The sequence below is a fragment of the Lygodium microphyllum genome, chromosome 4 (genome assembly GCF_053477565.2).
Source record: "Lygodium microphyllum isolate KBCC chromosome 4, Lygodium_microphyllum_v1.1.10, whole genome shotgun sequence".
NCBI lineage: Eukaryota > Viridiplantae > Streptophyta > Polypodiopsida > Schizaeales > Lygodiaceae > Lygodium > Lygodium microphyllum.
In genome coordinates, this window is record NC_141138.1 from 178,438,059 (window position 1) to 178,458,973 (window position 20,915).

The following is a 20,915-nucleotide window of genomic DNA, read 5'->3' on the forward strand; positions in this document are numbered from 1 at the left end:
TGTTAAGGGATACCATTCCTTTCCTTTGTAACGACATCCAGAGTTCTATTGAACTCAGAATGACAGCTTGTGTTCAATAGTTATATGCTTCTTTCTCTATGAATAATTGATACAATCCAAAGATCAGATGCATAAGGCAACCACAGAGTTAGCCTCTGCTAAAGACACTCTTGCTGATCTGTTTAAGCAGATGGAGCAGCAAACCCAACTGATTGAGACCTAGAGAGAAGAAATATCTTCTTTGAATTAGCAAAGGCTCAGTCAAAGGTCACTAGAGTTTTGGAAGAGAAAGAGAAAATATCTAAAGCAACTCCAGAGTTTAAGACTCTTTTAGATACGAAACTGCCAGCTTTGAAGATTGCTCACAATATACTAGAATCCCAAGCTTCCTAGATTAAGCAGTTCCAAGACCAACTAGCGCAGTCACGGTCCATTCCTCCAAGCCCTAGTGTTCCTATGATTCCCTCTATATCTTAGTAGGACTTGGCAGTTCTCCTAGAGACATGCCACATTATATCTGTTGTTTCAAGATACAGTGGAAAGATTGCAGTCCAAGTTGGATTTATTATGGTCTACATTTGAACAATTTCAGGAGTATGTTCCTCGTGACCATTCCTTTTTTGTCCACTATCAGTTGCAGAAGTTGGCCTTCTATATTAAGCTCTCATCGATGGATCTCCCTCTTCCAAAGGATGGTTGGAGTGGGGCTTGGTTTTCTGATTTGCAGACAGAAGTTGTACGTATGGTCTTTGAAGATTTCGTGATGACGGATACCATGTTGCTATCTTATATGTATCTATGAGGTGATCTATTAATTTCAGATGATGTCGATCTGGCTTGGTATGTGGGAGATGTGGTCTTACAAGCTACCTTATATGTCAATCATCTAGAGTTGAGGATAGATGACATGTTCCAGTGCTATTCTTCTAAAGTGGCTACTTGCACTGACACTTTATGGCATTCAATGATTGATTCTGTAGTCCTGAACCAACGTCAGAATACAGCTTCTACTTATGTGCAGAGCACTAACCAACTAAGGGTGGATCTCCTAGCTTATCTTTCCAAGAACCATCCATTTGATTCATCCTTCTTTGATGCCTACCATCGACGATCTGTTTTAGGTCCCTCTGTTCCTAGCTTATTATACTACCAACAAATGCCCCATCACTATGATGCTTATTTTTCCCTTTATCAATCCAACTCAGTAGCTATCTTACCTCTCCTTTTCCAACCTTAGGGTTTTCCTCAAATTCCAATCTTTACCTATTGTTCTTTCATTGAAGATTGCGTCTTTTCCCCTACTCTGCCATGTCCTTCTCCATCTATCCATATACCTTCTACTTTTCCTGCTTATCAATTGACACCTTTTCTAACTGATCCGCTTAAATTTTCAGCCACTCCTTTAGCTTATTCCTCATTTTATGATTTTTCCTACCCATCTCTTCATCCTCTTTTACTTATTCCACTTCCATCTCCTGCTACTTCTATTTCTTAACCCCCTCAGTTGGTTAGTGGGTACGAAGGATTAGATCAGTAGATTCTGAAAAGAAGAGGATGGAGCTCAACCGATTCTCTCACATAACCACAGATTAATTGGCCATTAATTCCAGGGGACTAGACAACTACTAGTCAAGCATACCAAAAGTACCTCCATTTTTCTCAACAATATTCACAATCTCTAGATCCTTTAGTAAGACTGACAGCCCATTTTTCTTGGTACTTAACATATATGCATAGGCATTGGCCATTCCAAAGCTTTGTATGAATGTCAATATGAACATTGATTCCCAATAGTTGGATGTCCTATATTTTCATGCCCTTTGTCTACCTAGCAAATACCTTGTTTTGCTAGAACGGATGTGTTGCCTTCAATTCTTTCACAATCTTGCAAAATCTTTTCTAGACGATTCTTTATCCCTGGATCGCTTTCGTAATCATCCAGCCTTCAAGAGGGATCATCTTCATTGATGCCCCTGGATGTATCTTTTGTGCTTCTTGGAGGTGCCATTCAAATGGTTTTGTTTGTGTGTGTGTTATATTAATTTGTATGTGATGATTTCGTACTGGTTGAATAATTTGTTCGAGAGCTCTCTTTTCAACTATTGATGGTGATGGTGGATGGCAAGCCTATGATGGACTGAAGAACTTCTTATAACCTCTCCAAATTTGTTATGAATTTCTATTGTTTATAAGATGTGTTAATGAATAACGAAGTTTTCCTTTAGTAGTATTCTTTTCTAGAGATACCGATGATAAGTTGGGGTCATGGTGGAGTGATTGTTGAAGATACTAAAGAAGATCAAATTGAGCTCTTTAGTGAACTTATATTCTTCTTTTCCATAGATCACGAGGATGCTTTCTTTCTAAGTGTGGGGATATGTTGAGAGTGGAAAAGGACTGAATTTTTGACTATTTTTGTTATTTTTGAGGTCTAAATGATTGATTTTTGATGGATTCAGAGTGATGTATGGTTGTTAATGGAAGTGTTTGAGAGTGTTTTGGATTATATTGATTATGTTTTGGAAGCTCATGATGATTTTTAGTAGAAATATGAGGCTCTGTGATGTTCCGATAGGTTCTGTTAAGGTTCTGATTGGTTTTGATACCTTCTGTATAGCCTTTATTTTGTTCTGATTTTCTTCTGTGTGAAGCCTGGATTGATTATTGATGAAGGTTGAAATATTTTGAAATTTTATTGAATAGTTTTTTATAGTTTGGAATGGTTTTATTATGAGTTATGAGGATTTATTGTTCTATGATGACCTTCTGTAACCCTCTGTAAACCTTTTGTAGAGCCTCTGTCTTTGTTCTATCTTTGCTCTGTTCCTGTTTTATTTTGTTTTGTAGATCTTCTGTAAGTGTTCTGTAGAATGTATGTGTGACTTTGGAAAAGTTTTCTAAATTTTAGAAAGGATGAATCTAAGTTCAAAAGGGATCAAATAAATGGAAGAAGCACCTGCTGAAGACTGAAGAGAAGACTGAAGTGACAGAGACAGTAGTGAGCTAGGAAGAGACACTATAGTGGCTCTGATGCCTCTTCGCATTAAACATACCTCTTGAGAGGTGCATCCACGACCTAAGAAGCATTATTGAGAATCATTATTGAGTATTGTAGTGAGGATATGATGTATTATTGAGAAAGAGAGAGAGAGAGAGAGAGAGAGAGAGAGAGAGAGAGCCAATTCTATCAAAACAATGTATCTGTGTGTGAGAGATCGAGAAAGAAAAATATGAATACATTGAAGATGAATACTATGTGATTGATTTCCATTCAAAAATGGTGTATTCTTTTGTCTTCTTTGTTCTACTTATGGATTCTATGAAGATATTGAAGATTATGGTTGATTCTATCAAATCCGTGGGAGATATCTACTATGATGATGTGTGAAGATTTGTTGTTTTCTTTGTTTTGGTTATCAAAAGAATAAAATAAAAGCTTATTGATGTTACAAGATATATTTTCTTGCAGTAGAATGCCCTTTTCCTTGGTGTTCCTCTTGGGGCTCCACAATCCAAGGAAACAACGAGTTTCATTATGAAACAAATAGTTTTCCGTTCCAGTCCACCTAAAGAATTGGTGTCTAATTGTGGGACACATTATCTAAACAATGTTATAGAATCCTTAGCTGAAGCTTTAAGAATTAAACATAATAAAACCACCCCATATAATCCCCAAGCAAATGGACAAGTAGAGAGTACTAACAAGCAGCTTTTGTGGATTTTATCCAAAATTGTATCAGAGGGTAAGCAGGACTGGGACAAGAAACATCATGTGACTATTTGGGCTTACAATACGACACTCAAGAGAGCAACATGCCACACCTTATTTAAACTAGTATATAGGAAAGAGTGTATTTTACCCTTGGAAATTGAGTTACCTACTGTGAGGTTTGCGTTGAACCATTTTTTGGGTGAAGAGGAATCATTGCAAGAAAGGTTGACCTCCCTAGCATATCTTGATGAGATCTAATTGTAGGATTTGTTATATCAAAAGCACTTCATGACCTTTAAGCTAAAATATATAAATTTATGAAGGGATACTTGGTTTTATATTATGATACACATCACGAATCATTTCTTGGAAAGTTAGAACCTAAATGGGATGAGATCATTCGAATAGGAAAGCATGACTCTACAACCCTTTTAGTAGACTTGCAAGGGATAGAGTCTAAAACAAAAGTAAAATTTAATAATTTAAGCCCTATTATGTATAGGGGCTAACGTTGAACTTGGTACCTTTGCAGGTCTTTCAGGATCCAGTTAAACTTGTAGTAGGTGCCAAGGCAATTGGATAGGCAGAATCATTCCTTATCTTAAATATCCATATTAAGAGCAGCATTACCACCAAGGTTGAGTGATCTGGTGGAGTAAAGGTTATCATATTACTAATTGGCAAGACCAATCTTTTACTTGGGATATCAAGGTCTACTGCCACAATTCTCATAGGGTTCTTGTTAGCGTCTCTATTGAGTCTAGTGTGAGGAAGGAGGGATTGTACCTATCATACATTCCCTCTCTCAGCTCGACTTGAACTATCATAAGTGCAAGTAGATTGATCCGTATGGTGTGGCCTATCAATGAAGCATGGGTCTATACTTTGTATTTTGATAAAGCTTCACAAGGGCCTGCTAAGCATGCGAGTGTTGGTATGGTTAATAAAGACCCCTGACATAAAGTCATTACGAAAATGGGAGTTTATTTAGGCACCGCTTTCACTAATAATATAGCAAAATAAAAGGCCTTAATCATGGGGATGAATATAGCTAGACATGGTGTATCTGCCATTTATTAGTGAGAGGAAACTCATAGTTAGAAATCAATCAATTGAATGGGACTTATAGTCTAAGGAATCCCATTCTGCGAATGGATTATCGTGCAACCTTGGATTTACTGTAGATTGAAACATTGACTTGTCAACAAGTTCCTCATCGTTGGTGGAACCACTTTGTGGATTCGATTTGGTAAATTATGCCCTTGTTGAAGAGGTATTTCTTAATTGTGGTCTTGAGGGGTTATTAGAATTGCCTGATCTCATTAGCCTAGGACTATTGTGGGGATTGCTTTGCTGACATGTCTTGTTATGGTCACCAATATTTACTATGGGCGATGAGCTAGGTTACAATTGACCATCTTCCTATTCTTTCGTGGACATATAGGATTGTTAAATGACATATTCGTTGAAAATCCCTTACTATTTATGCAAGGGGTTAGCTAATAATTTGATGCATTTAGTGTAGGGCCTAAGTGATCCATCCCTTGGTTTTGTGTTGTCTTTCATTCTTATTTTTTAGAGGGACCAAGGGTTTATTTTCAGCTATGGGATGCTTATTAGTGTGCTTTATATTCTTGTTTTCTTTACGCCAAGAGGGCCAGTTTCTTTTGTAGTGTATTGGTTGATTTCATAAGGCCAAGAGGGCCTTGTATTTTTTTGATGTGGGTGTGATTAATGTTTTCTTGTCTTAATGATGTATCAGACAGATTTGATGGAGCACCTGGAGTGAGGCTCTTGCTGCACAGAAGCTTCTTGTGGCCAAGTCCAGGTGATGTCCTTTCTTTATGAGTTCTTTCCCTTTGTGCGATATATATATATGTATGTATGTATGTGGGGAATTTTCTTTTTTTGGAAATTGACAGTCAAGGCATGAAGCCCCAAAGTTTAGGTTATATATGTCTAGGGAGGTTTGAGCAGTTGTCCACCTCGTATAAAGGTATTGTTAGACATTTAAAGATTTTTTTTTGGAGAAGTTCTTAAGTGACCCTGTTCTACTAGCTTGCTAGGTAGTTGTTTCTGTTAGCTATATATAGTCTAGTAGCTATATATTGTCTGTCTATATATAGCACCCCAGGTCCTCTCTATATATTCCTATCATGTGTGCTCAATTGACACACTTCTGGGGTTCCACTTCCGGTGTCTCGTGTCTCTCTTCACCTCTCTCTTCCTCCGTTCCTCGTCTCCCTCGCACAATGTTCAACATGGTATCAGAGCATACTACCAACCCCTCAGTATGCTCCCATGGCCGTTATTCCCCTTGCAGTCCGCGCAGATTCCTTGGCCTTCTCCTCTTTTTGCTCCAGGTGATTGTTTTCCTTCTCTTCTTTGACCCCTTGCTCTGCAGTCTGAGGCGCCGGTTTATCGCAGTCTGCATTCTCATGAGTAGGTCGGAGCTGTGCTTCTTTGCGAAGTGGTTGGCTGTAATTCTTGGCGAGCTTTCTCGATGGCATGGCGCTCTGTAGGTGAGCCAACATCAGGATCAAATTCCCATGTCTGCCGTCCAACATGATCATTGAGCGTGTGAAGCCAAGGGCCGGAGCCATCGGCAATCTTCAAGCGCCACATCGAGAAGGCTGAATTAATGCCTGATTAGCTTGCAGCTTCGATTTTGACTGACTGCGCTAGAGTTGAGGCTTTGCCTTATCTACGTCTGTCTTTCTGCGAGCAGAGGATTTCTCTGGTTTTTTTTATCCCTTTCTGCTAGAATAGGGGAGAGACAGATAGACATGGCGATCAAAGGCTCATCGCCAGACCCATCGCCTCTGTTGCTTTCTCTGGTTTTTTTTTTAATTTTAAAATCTCTTTGTACTGGAACAGGGGAGAGACAGATAGACATGGCGATCAAAGGCTCATCGCCCTTCCTCTCCGCAGACGCCTCCTTTCTTCGCTGTGATTGATCTGCAACCCTAGCATCGCTTTCAAGTCAGGGCGCTCCCTCTTGTTCCTGCCTTCCCTCCGTGTGCAAGGAATCAAGTACCTTCCGTTCCAAGGCCTGATTTGTTTCAAGACCAGCAGCATTTTGCATACAAAAGGAGCGTGGATGCTTCTCTTGTATCTCCATCTTTGCCTATGCCTGTTATTTTCGGGCGATCAGACGCCATGCCTCCAGATAGAGCTTCTTTTGGGACAGACCTGGAAGAGATAATAGTTTCTCACGAAGACCTCACGATCGTCCTCAGCCAGGGTGCCTTCTGCATCGCGTACCTCATCTTCATTGGAGAGAATCTGGCCTCTGTCTTCAGCAATCACGATGATCCCTCTGTATCCCAGCCTCGTCGCTTCCCTCGTCAGCTTGTCTCGGCTATCAAGGAGCTCCTTGATGATCCCTCTGTATCCCAGCCTCGTCGCTTCCCTCGTCAGCTTGTCTCGGCCATCAAGGAGCTCCTTGAGCAGGCAACCTCTCATTGCAGCCGATGTCATCAGTGGCTTTTCCATGGTCATCGTGATGCGACAGGATAGGCTGATCGTGTTGCTGCAGGATGTAAGTACCATCGTAGCACTAAGGGTGTTGATTTACCGGTAGCATATCAGGGTTTGAATACAATTCCCTTTGCTGTGGGGGTTGCTGTCTATGCTTTTGAGGGTTTTGGCCTAGTTTTGCCATTGGAATCTGCTATAAAAGATGGAAGTTTGGGAGCGTGCTTGGGCTTGCCATGCTATGCATTGCCGTGCTGTACACGCTGTTCGGGCTTCTAGGGTACATGGCGTTCGGGGATGGCACATTGGAAAATATGAGTGGGAGATGATACAGAGAGGTTGTTTAGAAACTGGTAGCTTACGAGAGCCACTTAGCAGATAAGCTTCCTCTCGATAAGTTTTCTCTCTATCTCTCTCTCTCTACATTTTAACATCAACATTACTTTTGGATGTTGATATTGCCATGCTTCATAATGATCATCCTCGTTCGTTATTCCATTGATGAGCATCTATATTCTAGCTGATGATACATTGTTTCGTTTATATTCTTTCTAGCTGATGAGCGTCTATATTCCAGCTGATGACAAATTGTTTTATTTATATTCTGTTCAGGGGGCCCCACATGTGCTATGTTGTCTATAGAGCGGCGTCGCGAACCGTCTCTATAGACCTTGTGTTGTTCTAATGTCACTGTAACGTTTTTCTTTAAGTTTTGATGTGACAGATATACTACTTACATCTCAAGTTTAGTTGAGGGAATTTCTTGGAGATTTTATCTTTTGCAGTGATGTTGCTTATCGAAGGAATTTCTTGGAGATTTTATATTTTGCAGTGATGTTGCTTATCAAAGGAATTTCTTGGAGATTTTATCTTTTGCAATGATGTCGCTTATAGAAGGAATTTCTTGGAGATGTTCAGTTGAAGGAATTTCTTGGAGACGTTGATGTTGTAATTCATAGGTGATGTAGCTCCTTTGATGCCTATGAATAGGCTTTTGTAAGTTCAACTTTGTAATTTTATATTTTGAATATTAATATAATGGTAGGCCTATATAGAGCTATGGGTTTTTCCCTTGATCCCCCAAGGGTTTTTTCATCCATAGTAAGGGACCTTTATTTGAGCGTGGGTGTTAGCTATATATAGTCTAGTAGCTATATATAGTCTGTCTATATATAGCACCCCAGGTCCCCTCTATATATTCCTATCATGTGTGCTCAGTTGACACACTTCTGGGGTTCCACTTCCGGTGTCTCATGTCTCTCTTCACCTCTCTCTTCCTTCGTTCCTTGTCTCCCTCGCACACTGTTCAACAGTTTCTAGAAGCTCTTGTTAGTTCTGGGGTAGATAAAGAAGCATGCCAAATAAAAGAAAGAGAAGAAATAATGAATATGTCTAAAGAGTATAGTATATGGAGGTGTGTGAAAAGGGGTTCTAACCCCTGAAAAAAAGAAATACAAAGAAAGCGAAAATTTTCAAGAGTAGATGATCATTGCCTTGTGCAGGCTTGGTAGGTTTTGGGGATGAGTCAGACCCGCTTCCTTATCTGGGGTGGCATATGGCCGGAAAAATAAATAAGGATGATTTGAAAAAAAATAAAAGTGAGCGAAAGAAAAGGATTTAGTATTGTCTCGTGAGAGCTTTGTAGATTCATGGGTGCTGAGACAAGTCATGAGGCCGTTGACCTATTCTCCTGGTGCTATGAGAAGCATGATATATTAGTTCCAATGGTTATATAATTAGATTCTATTCCTGTCAAGAAATTGGTTTATCTTGCTGATGACACAACCTGTCAAGTCAAAGAAGATATAGGTGATTTACATCTCAGTACTCTTTCTTCAATAAGAATTTTACATAGAGTTTTACATGTCCCAGATCTACAAAGGAATCTTCTTTCAGTTGTTACAAGACTTTTGGATCTTGATCTTTTCACCACAAATCATTTCAAATATTTGCTTGATATTATTCACAACACTGATATTTGTGGACCTTTTCCTTTTCCGAAGTCTCAATATCGGTATTTCATGACTTTTATTGATGACTTCTCAATATACATTACTATTTTTCTCTTACGACATAAATCAAAAGCTTTATTATCTTTTAAGCAATATCAAAAATCTATAGAACTTCATATTGGTCATCACATGAAGAAACTTCGGAGTGATAATGGTGGAGAATACATTTCAAATGATTTTGATGATTATTGTAATAATCAAGGTATTCATCATGAATATATGATTCCCCACTCTCCTCAATAGAATGGTATTGTTGAACGTAAAAATAGGACTATTCTCAATGCCATGAGATGTATGCTCATTCATCTAGCTTATCTCGATTTTTTTGGGCTGAAGCAGTCTTAATAGTAGTATTTGTGCAAAATTGTCTTCCTACAACTGCTCCTTCTGGTAAAATACTGATTACTACTTGGACAGGTGAAACTCCTTTTGTTTCATATTTTTCAACTTTTAGATGTATTGTTTATATTCATGTACCCAAAGAGACTTGTAGAAAACTTGATTCTCCTTGTTAGAAAGTTATTTTCATTAGATATTCAATTTTTTCTAAGGGATACAAGTTTTATGATCCATTTTCCAACAAGTTAATTATAAGTCGTGATGCTATTTTCAATGGGCAACGCAACACATGGTCTCAAGAGGATGCTGGATGGACATGGTCACTAGGGGACGTTGATGATACAAAGTCATTACTCGCTTCTTTTTCTTTTCTATATGATGATGAACCTCCTTCATAGGATAATATTGACTCTTTAAATCAGGATTCACAACCTGTACCTATTATTATTGTTGATGATGACCTTGGCATTGATCTTCCAATTGATAATGAGCATGGTACTTGTCATGTTTATGATGCTGATATTATTGAGAATGCTCTCCATATTTTTGTAGACCCTATCTCTTATAGTGATTCCATGTCATCCCCACAAAAGAAACAATGGTAGGAGGTCATGGAAGCTGAGTATGAATCTCTTTTCTCTAAAGGTACATGGGTTCTAACTGAGTTACCGCTTGGATGTACTACTATTCAATGTAAGTGGGTTTATAAGGCTAAAACAAAAGAAAATGGAATATTTGATAAATTCAAAGAAAGGCTAGTTGCCAAAGGTTTCTCACCAATTTGCAAGAGTTGGTTATCAATAAACTTTCTCACCTATTGTTCGTATTACAAGTATTCAGGTCTTGTTAGTTTTTGCTATTGAGTTTGATTTGGAGGTTCACCAAATGGATGTGAGAGCTGCTTTTCTTAATGGAAATTTAAAGAAAAATATATAAATGAAGCAAACAAAGGGATTTGTAGTCAAACATAAGGAAAATCTTACTTTGCAGACTTCATCTAGCACTCTATGGTCTCAAACAATCTTCACGATATTGGTATCAAAAGATTGATGTCTTCCTTACAAAATAAGGTTTTGTCTCTTGTTCTTTAGATTCTAACTTATATGTCGTGCACTACAATGATAGTTTTGTTATTCTTTCTCTATATGTTGATGATACCATACTTGTTTCTAACAATCTCAACTTCCTTCAACAAGCAAAGGTTTTATCTTCTATGTTTGACATACACCTCAGACCTCTTGGTTATCTTTGATAGGAGCTTGGGTTCTTCCCTTATGCTCCTTTTTCATCCATAGCTAGAGACCTTTGTTTGAGTGGGGGTGTTGGAGCTATATATAGCTCACCCTATCTAGACTAGGTCTCACCTATATATATGTAGATTGTGATTAATATGAAATAGTCTTTGGAAGTGTATAGGGTGTGTCTCTTCTCTCTCTCTCTATCGCGTCTCGACATATCTATATCTCAACACTTTTCAAAGAGATAGACCATGTCCAGTGCTGTCCGCCTTGCAAATTCAATTGAGGATGTCTTGATCTCCTTCTGTGAGATCCATTGCACTAAATTCGATAACTTATAAATCATCAAAGGTATCTCTAGAGTAAAACACCCTGCAATTGCAATCGGTAGTACAAATTGCTAGAAATTTAAAGCATTACAAGCCTAGAATCGACATAAAATAGTAAAGTACTAATTGTACTTCCTATCAAGGCCGGAAAAAACCTGGCATATATTGTGCCACTCATGGAACTTTAGTCCTATTAGTTGGTCATCTTTAGAGAAAGGAGACTCGAGCGAATACATTATACCTATTGGGATAGGGATAGATCTAATTATTTTCTTCACTATGGATAGGACCCAAGGAGCATGAGGTAGTTGCATACGACCATCAAAGCTCATGAACAAAGCATGTCCATCTTGCCTACCTCCTCCTTCAAATCCATCTGTGCCCCTATATTATCTCTCTTTCATATGATATGGTCCTACAATAAGCTATCCACATCCTTTAAAAGGTGCATAGGATCCTGATCTATAAGTGGGTCCAATATGGCAACTCATAGAAAATAGAGAACCATTGTATTCCACTTGAAAGCTATTCCTCGTGGACCATTTTTTACTCATACTAGCTTTGGGCATTCGTTCGTATTGGAGGTCATTCAAGAAATCTTGCCCTTCATGGCCCTCCATGAAGAAAGTAGCATGCCCTGATATACCATCTTCTTCATGATTTGGGACCTTCGAGATTCTACTAACTGTGGTCCACCAACCACTTAATGCATATTCATAATAACCTAAAGTAACACGACCTGTCACAATATACCTATCTAATCAACACAAACATAAACAAGCCATGTTAGATATCAGCAATGAGAATGGAAGCTCATTGACTTGAGTACTCCCGGAATCACCAAAAGTCATGCATGGTCCACATAAGAATGGCTCATATATTAGTGGACCACCAACCAACATGCTTGCTCATGTCTTCCATATCAATCCCCTCCTCCCACAAAATCTTAGTCTTATCAACTAATGGACAGAGATAGACATCCATATTCTTGACATTATAGCATCCAAGAATGAGCAAGCTAAGGATCAAGTGTCCCTTTTTTGTAGAAAGCCATGGCGGATGTTGTAGTTTACATGGACTATAGGCCACACACTATAAGAAGTTGAGTGGAGACCGAAGGGATTCACGCTATCCATAGCAAGACTAAGCTGAAGATTCCTTGGCTCTCATGCAAAGCCTAGAAAGGTGGAGTCAATGTGACTCCATGCATGTGAATCTACTCATATTCATTGGACTCCATTTGTGGATCTATTTTGTGCATGCCACATTGACAAGCTCACAATGCTTGACATGAAAAATATGACATATACGCGGTATAAGTGAAAAGCGTTTAAGAATCTTATGAGACTCGATTTTCCCTTGCAAGTCCTATCGATACCTACTGTGAGCACCACACTCTCAGGCATGTCTCCATAGTCTTATAGTCTCCTCAAAGTAGCACATAATCTTGACACATGCAAGAATGCTATTGTAGTCATAGTAAGCTTCCACAATACCGGTTGTATATCAGCACAAGATTGAGGCATCGTGTTCCCAGGTGGCAATACGTGATATTTTAGCAATCTAAAGAAAAACCCAAGTACTTTTGAAGAGCATAAAAACCATTTTTATAATAGAGTCAAAGACAAAGGGATATAGTATGTATTTGAACAACTCAATCACACTCGCATCGCTCCATCCATACTTTGCATGTACACTTAGAAGCACAAGTAGTGTCTTTAAGAGAGATACCTAGCACCCATCATATAATGGTATGGACACCTCCTCTCTCAATGGATCAGATGAACTAGAATCCATGGGCAGTAATGCATCAATCATTGCCTCCATCTCAAGCTCCAAGATTGGAGGAAAGTTTGAAAGGCCCACCATCTCTTCTAGTGTTGAGGGCGTAGTTTTTGGTGTGCCCTCCAATAGCTTTATCGACTTAGGCAATCCATCCATTGTATGCCGATGAACTCTTTTTACAAGTTGCAATAGGTGCATTCCTTAGGATGAAACGGTACCTCTCTCTAGAAATTTTCAAGGTACATTTAATATTATTGTATATGATATTTAATTATAATTTCCAAGGTACTTTCTCTCTCTCCCTTCTCCCTCATTCTTCTTTTGTTTCTCTACCTCTGTCTCCCTCTTTTATCTTTTTCTCCATCTCTCTATTTGTGTCCCCCTCCCTCTCTATTTCTCTCTCATCCATCTCTCCACAAACAAAAGTAAAGAGAGAAAATAAGAAACTTAAAAAATAAAGAAATTATGGGAAGAAATGTCTCCCTTCTCTTTATATCACTCTTTTCTCTTCTCTCTCTCCCCTCTCCCTCATTCTCTTTTTGTTTTCCTATTTCTCTCTCCCTCTCTCTGGCTCTCTATTTTTATATTTCCCTCCATCTCTCTAGTTATATCCCTCTCCTTCTCTACTTGTTTCTTATCCGTCTTCCTCCTTCCCCCCTCCCTCTCTCTCTCTCTCTCTCTTCCTCCCTCTCTCTTTTTCTATCTCCTTCCATCTCTCTATAACTTTCACCCCCTCTCTCTTTCTATTTTCCTCCATCTCTCTATTTGTCCTCCCTCCCTCTCTCTTCCTTTCTCTCTCTTCCTTCACTGTCTCTCCCTTCTCTCTCTTCCTTTCTCTCACCCTTCCTTTTTCTCTCTCCTCTCTCTCTCTCTTCCTCTCCCTCTTTATATTTTTCAAGAATCCCCAGAGAGTACTACCGAATATTTGGGGGGGAAGGTTGCCTTGAAGGGAGGGGGTAGTAGAAAATGGTGCAATTTATCCAACCTATGGTGGATTTGAAGGGGTGCACAGGGGTGTGTGGTGGTGGGATGGGGGTGAAGGGAGCACAAAGGACAACTAAATGGCACGGCACGAAGTGGGACATTGCATGTCTTAGGTGGGAGGGTGAGTGTGTGTGTGTGTGTGTGTGTGGTGTGTGTGTGTGTGTGTGGTGTGTGGTGTGTGTGTGGTGTGTGTGTTGATGGTGGTGTTGGTGGTTGGTGGTTGGTGTGACGTTGTTGGTTGGTAGGTTGTTGTTGGTGACGTTGTCGTTGTTGTTGGTGACGTTGGTTGGTTGGTGCTGGTGGTTGGTTGGTGGCGTCGTTGGTGGCGTGGTGGTGGTGGTGGTGGAGGTGGATGGAGGTGGATGGGACGGGGGGGGGGGGGGGTGGGCTCCCCAAATGGGCATGGGATGCTAGCACATGCCTACAAAAAACGTGGAAAAGTAAAGTGCTTTCAACATGATGGATGCTGGATATGTGAAAATATTTTAAAGGGAGTGGATAGATATCTAGATATGGCATCCGAAGATATATGCATGGACACATTTCAATCAGACCTCTTATGAGCGTATCAAGAAAAACATCAAAGCAAGGGAGCAAATGGCAAACTTGCTTATTATAGTATGCATATCTATCCTTCATGTTGGGAATCCTACATGCAGGCAAAGGCATAGATGTAGCCATACATAGCCAACCCACTCTCAGTGGTATTTAGACGCAATATTGCACAACTTCGAACTCGATCACACACTTTATTGATCGAGATAGGTGCATGGAGTGGACAGGCAAGAGAGACGAGGTTATGCAAACTGTGTGGACTATATAGTGTAGAATCAGAGGAGCAAATGATTATGACATGTCTAGCATATACACACATATGGACTAACTTTGATATCCCTTTACATGGGCCACTTCACCAATTTTTGACCACTACTCCTATATCAAAGTTAAGGGCTCTCATCACCCGCATGTTACACTTTCGGGAGAACCACATTGCATAGATCGTTCTTTCACTGTAGCTACACCTTTCCTACCATGGGGAAGGAGAATCATTGTATATCTGAAAAGGTCCTATGGGTCATAATTTGGCCTTTCATGGGACGATAATAAACTACTCTACTCTCTCTCTCTCTCTCTCTCTCTCTCTCTCTCTCTCTCTCTCTCTCTCTCTCTCTCTCTCTCTCCTACTTGATGAATCTTACTCATCATAGTCTACCTCACCTCTCCTTATATAGCAAGTTAATCATAGGACCCAAAAGTGCTCCCAAAAAGGCCTCCTTCCACAAAGTTCCCTCTAAACTTCTTTATTTAGCGTTGTCTAGTATTGAATTTATTCCAACCTTTATATAGTCCCCTAAGGAAATCATATACATAATGCACTCATGCCATGCATATAAAATATGATTCCATTCTGGCATACTTAGTATCTAATATGTCAACCCATCCTTTTCTCCTCTGAAGGGTAGGGATATCGATATTTTCTTATGTTTTTCATCTCATGGATTGTGTATGTTTTTCATATTTTATGTGACCACAACAAGGAAAAGAATGCCAATCTCCTCAAATCTTCATGCAGCTATTCTCCCATGACTTTAACTTGAACAAATTTGATTATTCTCTTCATATTCTTCATAGAATTCATGAAGAGACAACAAAAACACAAGAGAATATACCACTTTGAATGGAAATCATCACATAGCATTCTTCTTTAAAGGTTCCATAGCTTTCTCTCACAATATCTCACTCATAGTGTTCCTTCATAGCTCAACAGTGTCATTGTCACTTCTGTCTTTACTTGAGTCTTCAACAGCTACTTCTTCCACTTCTTTAAGCTATTTTGAACTTGTATTCATCTATTTCCAAGGTTAGAAAACTTCCCCAAGCTACACATTTATCTCGCATAACACTTATAGAGGCATATAGAACAGAAACAGAGGGTCCATACAGAAGCTCATCAGAAAGCCTTTAGCTCAACTAAGATCAATAAAAACCATCAAGAATCATTCAATAAGCTCTCCAAACACTCTCAAACTCCGTCAATCATTATTCCAATCCCTCACATAGAAGAAAAAAGAGCAAAATGTAAGCTTAACAAACTCAATCAGACACTAATAAGACATTAATAGAACATGTTAGAACATCATATCTCCACTATAAAACATCATGAGCTTCTCAAACATAATCAACCTCATCCAAAATACTCTTAAATACTTCCAAATTACTATAAAATCCATAAAAAATCAATCATTCAGTCTCCTCAAAAACAATAAAAATCAGTCAAAAAATCAAGTCATTTCAACCCTTTAAAACAATATGCGTATGTTGTCTTTGGTTGCTTGACAAGTTTTGGAAAGACATTAAGATGTCTCCAAACTTCCATTCTTAGAAATGAAAGTCATAATGTGCTTGCAAAATTTTTCATGATCCCAAACAACTCTCTCCAACACTCCCAAGTCATGTTTACTTGTTTTCCTATATGGTTTCCTAGAAATCGTCTCGCTTTTAAGCCTCCCATAGAGACATTGGCCAATACATCTCTTTTTTTTCTTGACGTGTTGGATCTTTCCTTAGGTGAACTTGAAACCCATGAAAATCCATTTTCAAAATTAATATCTCATATTTTTCAATACGCTCATCTGATAAAGACAATGGCTTAATTGAATATCCATAGTCAAGATGCGACTTAAGAAGCTTGTCAATTATTCTAATCTTTGTATGCAAAGTATAAATATAAATATTTCTAAGAGAAATTGACATAATAGCATTGCATATGTCTTCTATATTTTTAAATTTAATTAAATATATAGAGTATCTAATTGGGGCTCTTCTTGCCAGTCACAAACTGGTCCAATATTTAGACGGAACACTTTCCATGCAATAAACACAAGGATATTTTACATTTTTCCATTGCATATTCCAAGCATACATATGATAGTTTTTAAGTCAATGTCATATGCCATTCCACATTACAATTAGTGACATTCCTCCTTCCCTTTGAGACTTAATAATATTCGGAATACACGTATGAGTGAACAATCATTTTACTATTTCATGATTCTCAATTAGTACTTGAGCCACACAAATCCACCAAGTCTCCGTCTTGGATTGGAACTTATACACTAGTGCTTGACACTCACCATTGTTGTAGTTCAATACCCTATTCATGATGCAAAAATTGACTCTTTTCATCTTCCATTCTTTTCAAATATTTACTTCATTCAACTTCAAGATGAACTTTAAAACACACTAAAATCTTCTACTGTGAGTTTATAGATGTGGACCATTGCAATGTGCACTCTTCTTATATCAATCCATATATTGTCAAATGCATTTTATATATTCTTTTCATAGGGCATAGACCCTTCGATATGAATGTACCCTATTATATCTAAGGTTCTTAATGTATAATCTAGAGATATCATGATAACCTTTCGAATTAATAACCCACAATATGACATGTCTCTACAATTTCATCTAGTTTTACCATACCTTTTAAGTCCTTTACTAACTCTTTGAGAGTTGGGCCTCTCAAATCCACATTTTTTGGTGACTTAAGAATCCTCAAATTATATTTCTTATTCATGGTTTCCTTTAAAAGTTTGATTCTCTCCTCGCTCTCTCAGATATTAATGCTTGATATGTTAGAGAAATATTTCTTTGCAAGATTTAGTCTCTTTTTCTTTACTCTCTCACACAAGTTGGTTATATATTTTTAGTGGTCTCTTCCTCTTTTTGAATCCTAGTAGAGTTTCTTTCAAGTGTGTTAGCTTGTCTTGTAATGACTTATTAGTATTTTTCCAAAATTTCAATCTTATTTGTGAGCTATGTATGTAGTCTAAGATGTAGAGCATAACCTCATATAGTAGCCAAGTATCCCATTGTAACCTTTTTCAATATATATTATGCAGTCATGCATATTGAAAAAAGGACAACGTTTACCTATAGAAGCGTCCTTGAGATAAATATTTCCAGCCACCCACAAATCTATACGCTTCTTTCTTGAAACAAATATATCAAAAGAATAAAAAAATTAAACCCTTAATAATTTATTTAAATGAAAATGATACTTCAAGCTTCTTTCAATGGTGCGAATATATACCTTAAGACTCTTCTAATGGCGTGGACAAACATAGAGAAAGAGAAGTGCCAAGAGAAAAACAACAAAGAAGAGAAACTAGGTTAAAAAAACAACAGAAGAATACGTGGAGAGAAGAAAAGTGAAAATATTCAAAATCTTAAGGCAAAAAAATTATAAGTAAAACTTGAAAAATAAACATCTTTAGTTATTTAATACTAATTCAGCCCCTAAAATTAGAGAAAAATATGTAATTAATAAGGTGTCCTTCCTTTATAATTTTTATCTAGTTAGGATATGATTAATAGTTAATCAAAATCCTTACAGGGCCATTTTGGCCTCGAAATTCACCGTAATGACTCATGACTATAAGACTCGCTATTGTCTCAAGAACATAGCTTTATGTGTGAGTAGGTGCGATTGTGATTATTCAAGGATTGTTCCCTAGCTTAATTGTGCCTAATTGTGAGGAAAGTATGCTAGGATAAAGGGCTTGATTATGTAGTGTTTCGAAGGAAACCTATTACTAGATCCAAGGGCCTAATGAGTATATGAGTACCCAAGTTGATGTATCAGTGCTAGACCACTTTCCTCTACACTTGTGTTATTTGTGTGCACTCACTTCTTTGTGGGTTTCAAAGAGTGCCTAACTGAAGGGTGTAGTATCCAAGATTCTAAAGTAGCATGCCTAAGAGTTTGTGAATTCTTTTTGGTTGTGATCAAGGTGCACCTGGTGTGTGACTAAGCTAGATGTCTACTATGTGTCAATTCCTTATTATCTAGGTGAGTGTGGGGTGCTTAGTTGAATATTGACTTTGCAACAATGGTGCCTACGTGACAACTTGGAATTCAGTTGAATCTTTGGGATGTACTAGGCAGATTTTGATGAGGGTTATGCCTAGATGTGTGTCTAAGGGAATGTGTGGATAGTTAGATTGCAAAATTCAAAGGGTCTAAGGGTTGATGTGTCTATGCATAATTTTCAACGTCCTAGTTGATGAAGAATTTCAAGGCACTTATAGAGTTGTGGATGGGTTAGATGGGAGTGAGAATGAGATGGTAGATGCAGTAGAGTATGCATGTGATGGTCCAAATTGGATGAGTGGCTAATGGAATTTGTTAGACTACAGTCATGTCATGAATTAAGTGCTAGGGTAAAGGATTTGTGCCTAGGTATTTGCAAGCTTCAAGGAGTGTCTAACCTAGCTGCCTGGAACTAGTGTCCTATTCTAAGATTACCAATTAGTATTCCCTACATGACAAGTATGCTCTTCTCACAAGTTAGAAATGATTGTGCACAATAATGGACATGTCCTAGCATGGGGTTTCTGCATGTGGTTTAGGGTCGCCAAGGTCTAACATGTCATAAAGATAGGCCTTAAAATAGAAAGGACCAAGCCTAAGGGAAGCGAGTGAATGTGCAAAACCTAGAGTGGTTAGGTGGGTATGTTCTTAGGTGTTGGTTTCCAATCATGGAACAAGGCATCACCAATGTAGCTATTGTGGTCACATTGGCAATGAATCATGTTGAACATAGAGTTTTATATTTTTTTATTTTCAAAATATTTTTCAAACCTTAATTTTTAACATTTCTACCTTGATACTAAAATCTAAATCTACCTGTAATCCACAACAAATCAAATCCAACACACATATTTGAATTTATAGCCTCTCGACTTGTTGTCCTACTTTCATCATCTGTACAATGTTTTGAAGTACAAGCCCCTATTCCATCACTTGGCCTAGAGTGCACATGCCTCGTTGCACGAATCCATTGGTCTTGGAAGTGGAACCAAAATGTCATTACTCTCATGAGCTACCACCAAACTTATGGGGATACTTATTGTTTCAACCATTTCAAGTAACATGGCAATGGCTACCTCTCACATAGCCATTGCAAGCTCTCCAAATGAATATAACAAACTCATCGATTTACCTTCTCGTTGTACTCTATCCATGAAAGGCTCATCGATGGCTCCATGATTCTTACAATAATGTACCTCAAGGGAGTTCCACCTTCTTTACTTCGATTTTCATGCAAGATTTGCGATGTGGGTATAACTTTCTTGACCATGGCCACTCTGATATCACCAATAGTTGCATATTTATGATCACTAGCTCCTAATATTCGGATACACATTAGTTTTCAGGCCCCATTGTTGTTAGCTACGTTTAAGTAACTTTGAGATTGAATCATTCATTGATCAAAAAATAGGATATAATATACTGACCTACTTTTATTTTGTCTATACATGCAGAATCTATAAATATGGGTGGATAACATCAAATTTTAATATTATCTTGTAAACATATATATACATTTATTTATAAGTTATTTTTTCACTATATTGCCACCACTCTATTTAGAATTTCTTGTTTTGGTCTCCCTTCCTTCTTTTATTCCTCTCTCACTAATACTTACTTATTTTTCCTTTAATCCCACAAATCCAATGGAAAAAGAAGAAGGAGAAGAGGAGGAAGCAAGTGCTTCTCCAACTGGTCCCTCACTTTACCTCACACACACACACACACACACTCTCTCTCTCTCTCTCTCTCTCAAGGAAGAAGCAAGCGAGAATTAAGAAGCAAGAAGAAATCCCTCAAGTTTGCACACCACAAGAATGAGCTTATCTATTTACTTTCTAGTTTTTATACATGGCCTAATGTTTAGGCACCCTCCTTTTGGATTTATCTAGATCTGCCTTCTCCCACTTACACAGACCACTTACATTCTTTGAATTGTTGTTTGACTAGCTTGGCCAAGATTAGTTGTTAATAGTATGCTATAGGAGATATAGTACCATAGCAAATTCACATACAAAATTCATGTAAATGGAGGTGGAGCTTTGACATGCATTTTTTTTAATTCTCTTCTCATGGACCACACCCTATATGTGAACCCTTACTATCATGTGAGTTAAAATCTTGATTTAAAAAACCCTTATCTATAAATTTATCATGAGTAGA

General features: G+C 38.1%; 1 protein-coding gene across 1 annotated transcript; it reads left to right on the top strand.

Moving 5' to 3' along the window:
* Positions 1–6,861: 6,861 nt before the first annotated feature.
* LOC148037959 (uncharacterized) lies at positions 6,862–7,535 on the top strand. The gene has a single exon (XM_087677375.1). The coding sequence runs from the start codon at positions 6,872–6,874 to the stop codon at positions 7,229–7,231; it is 360 nt and encodes a 119-aa protein (XP_087533501.1). The 5' UTR covers positions 6,862–6,871; the 3' UTR covers positions 7,232–7,535.
* Positions 7,536–20,915: the final 13,380 nt, after the last annotated feature.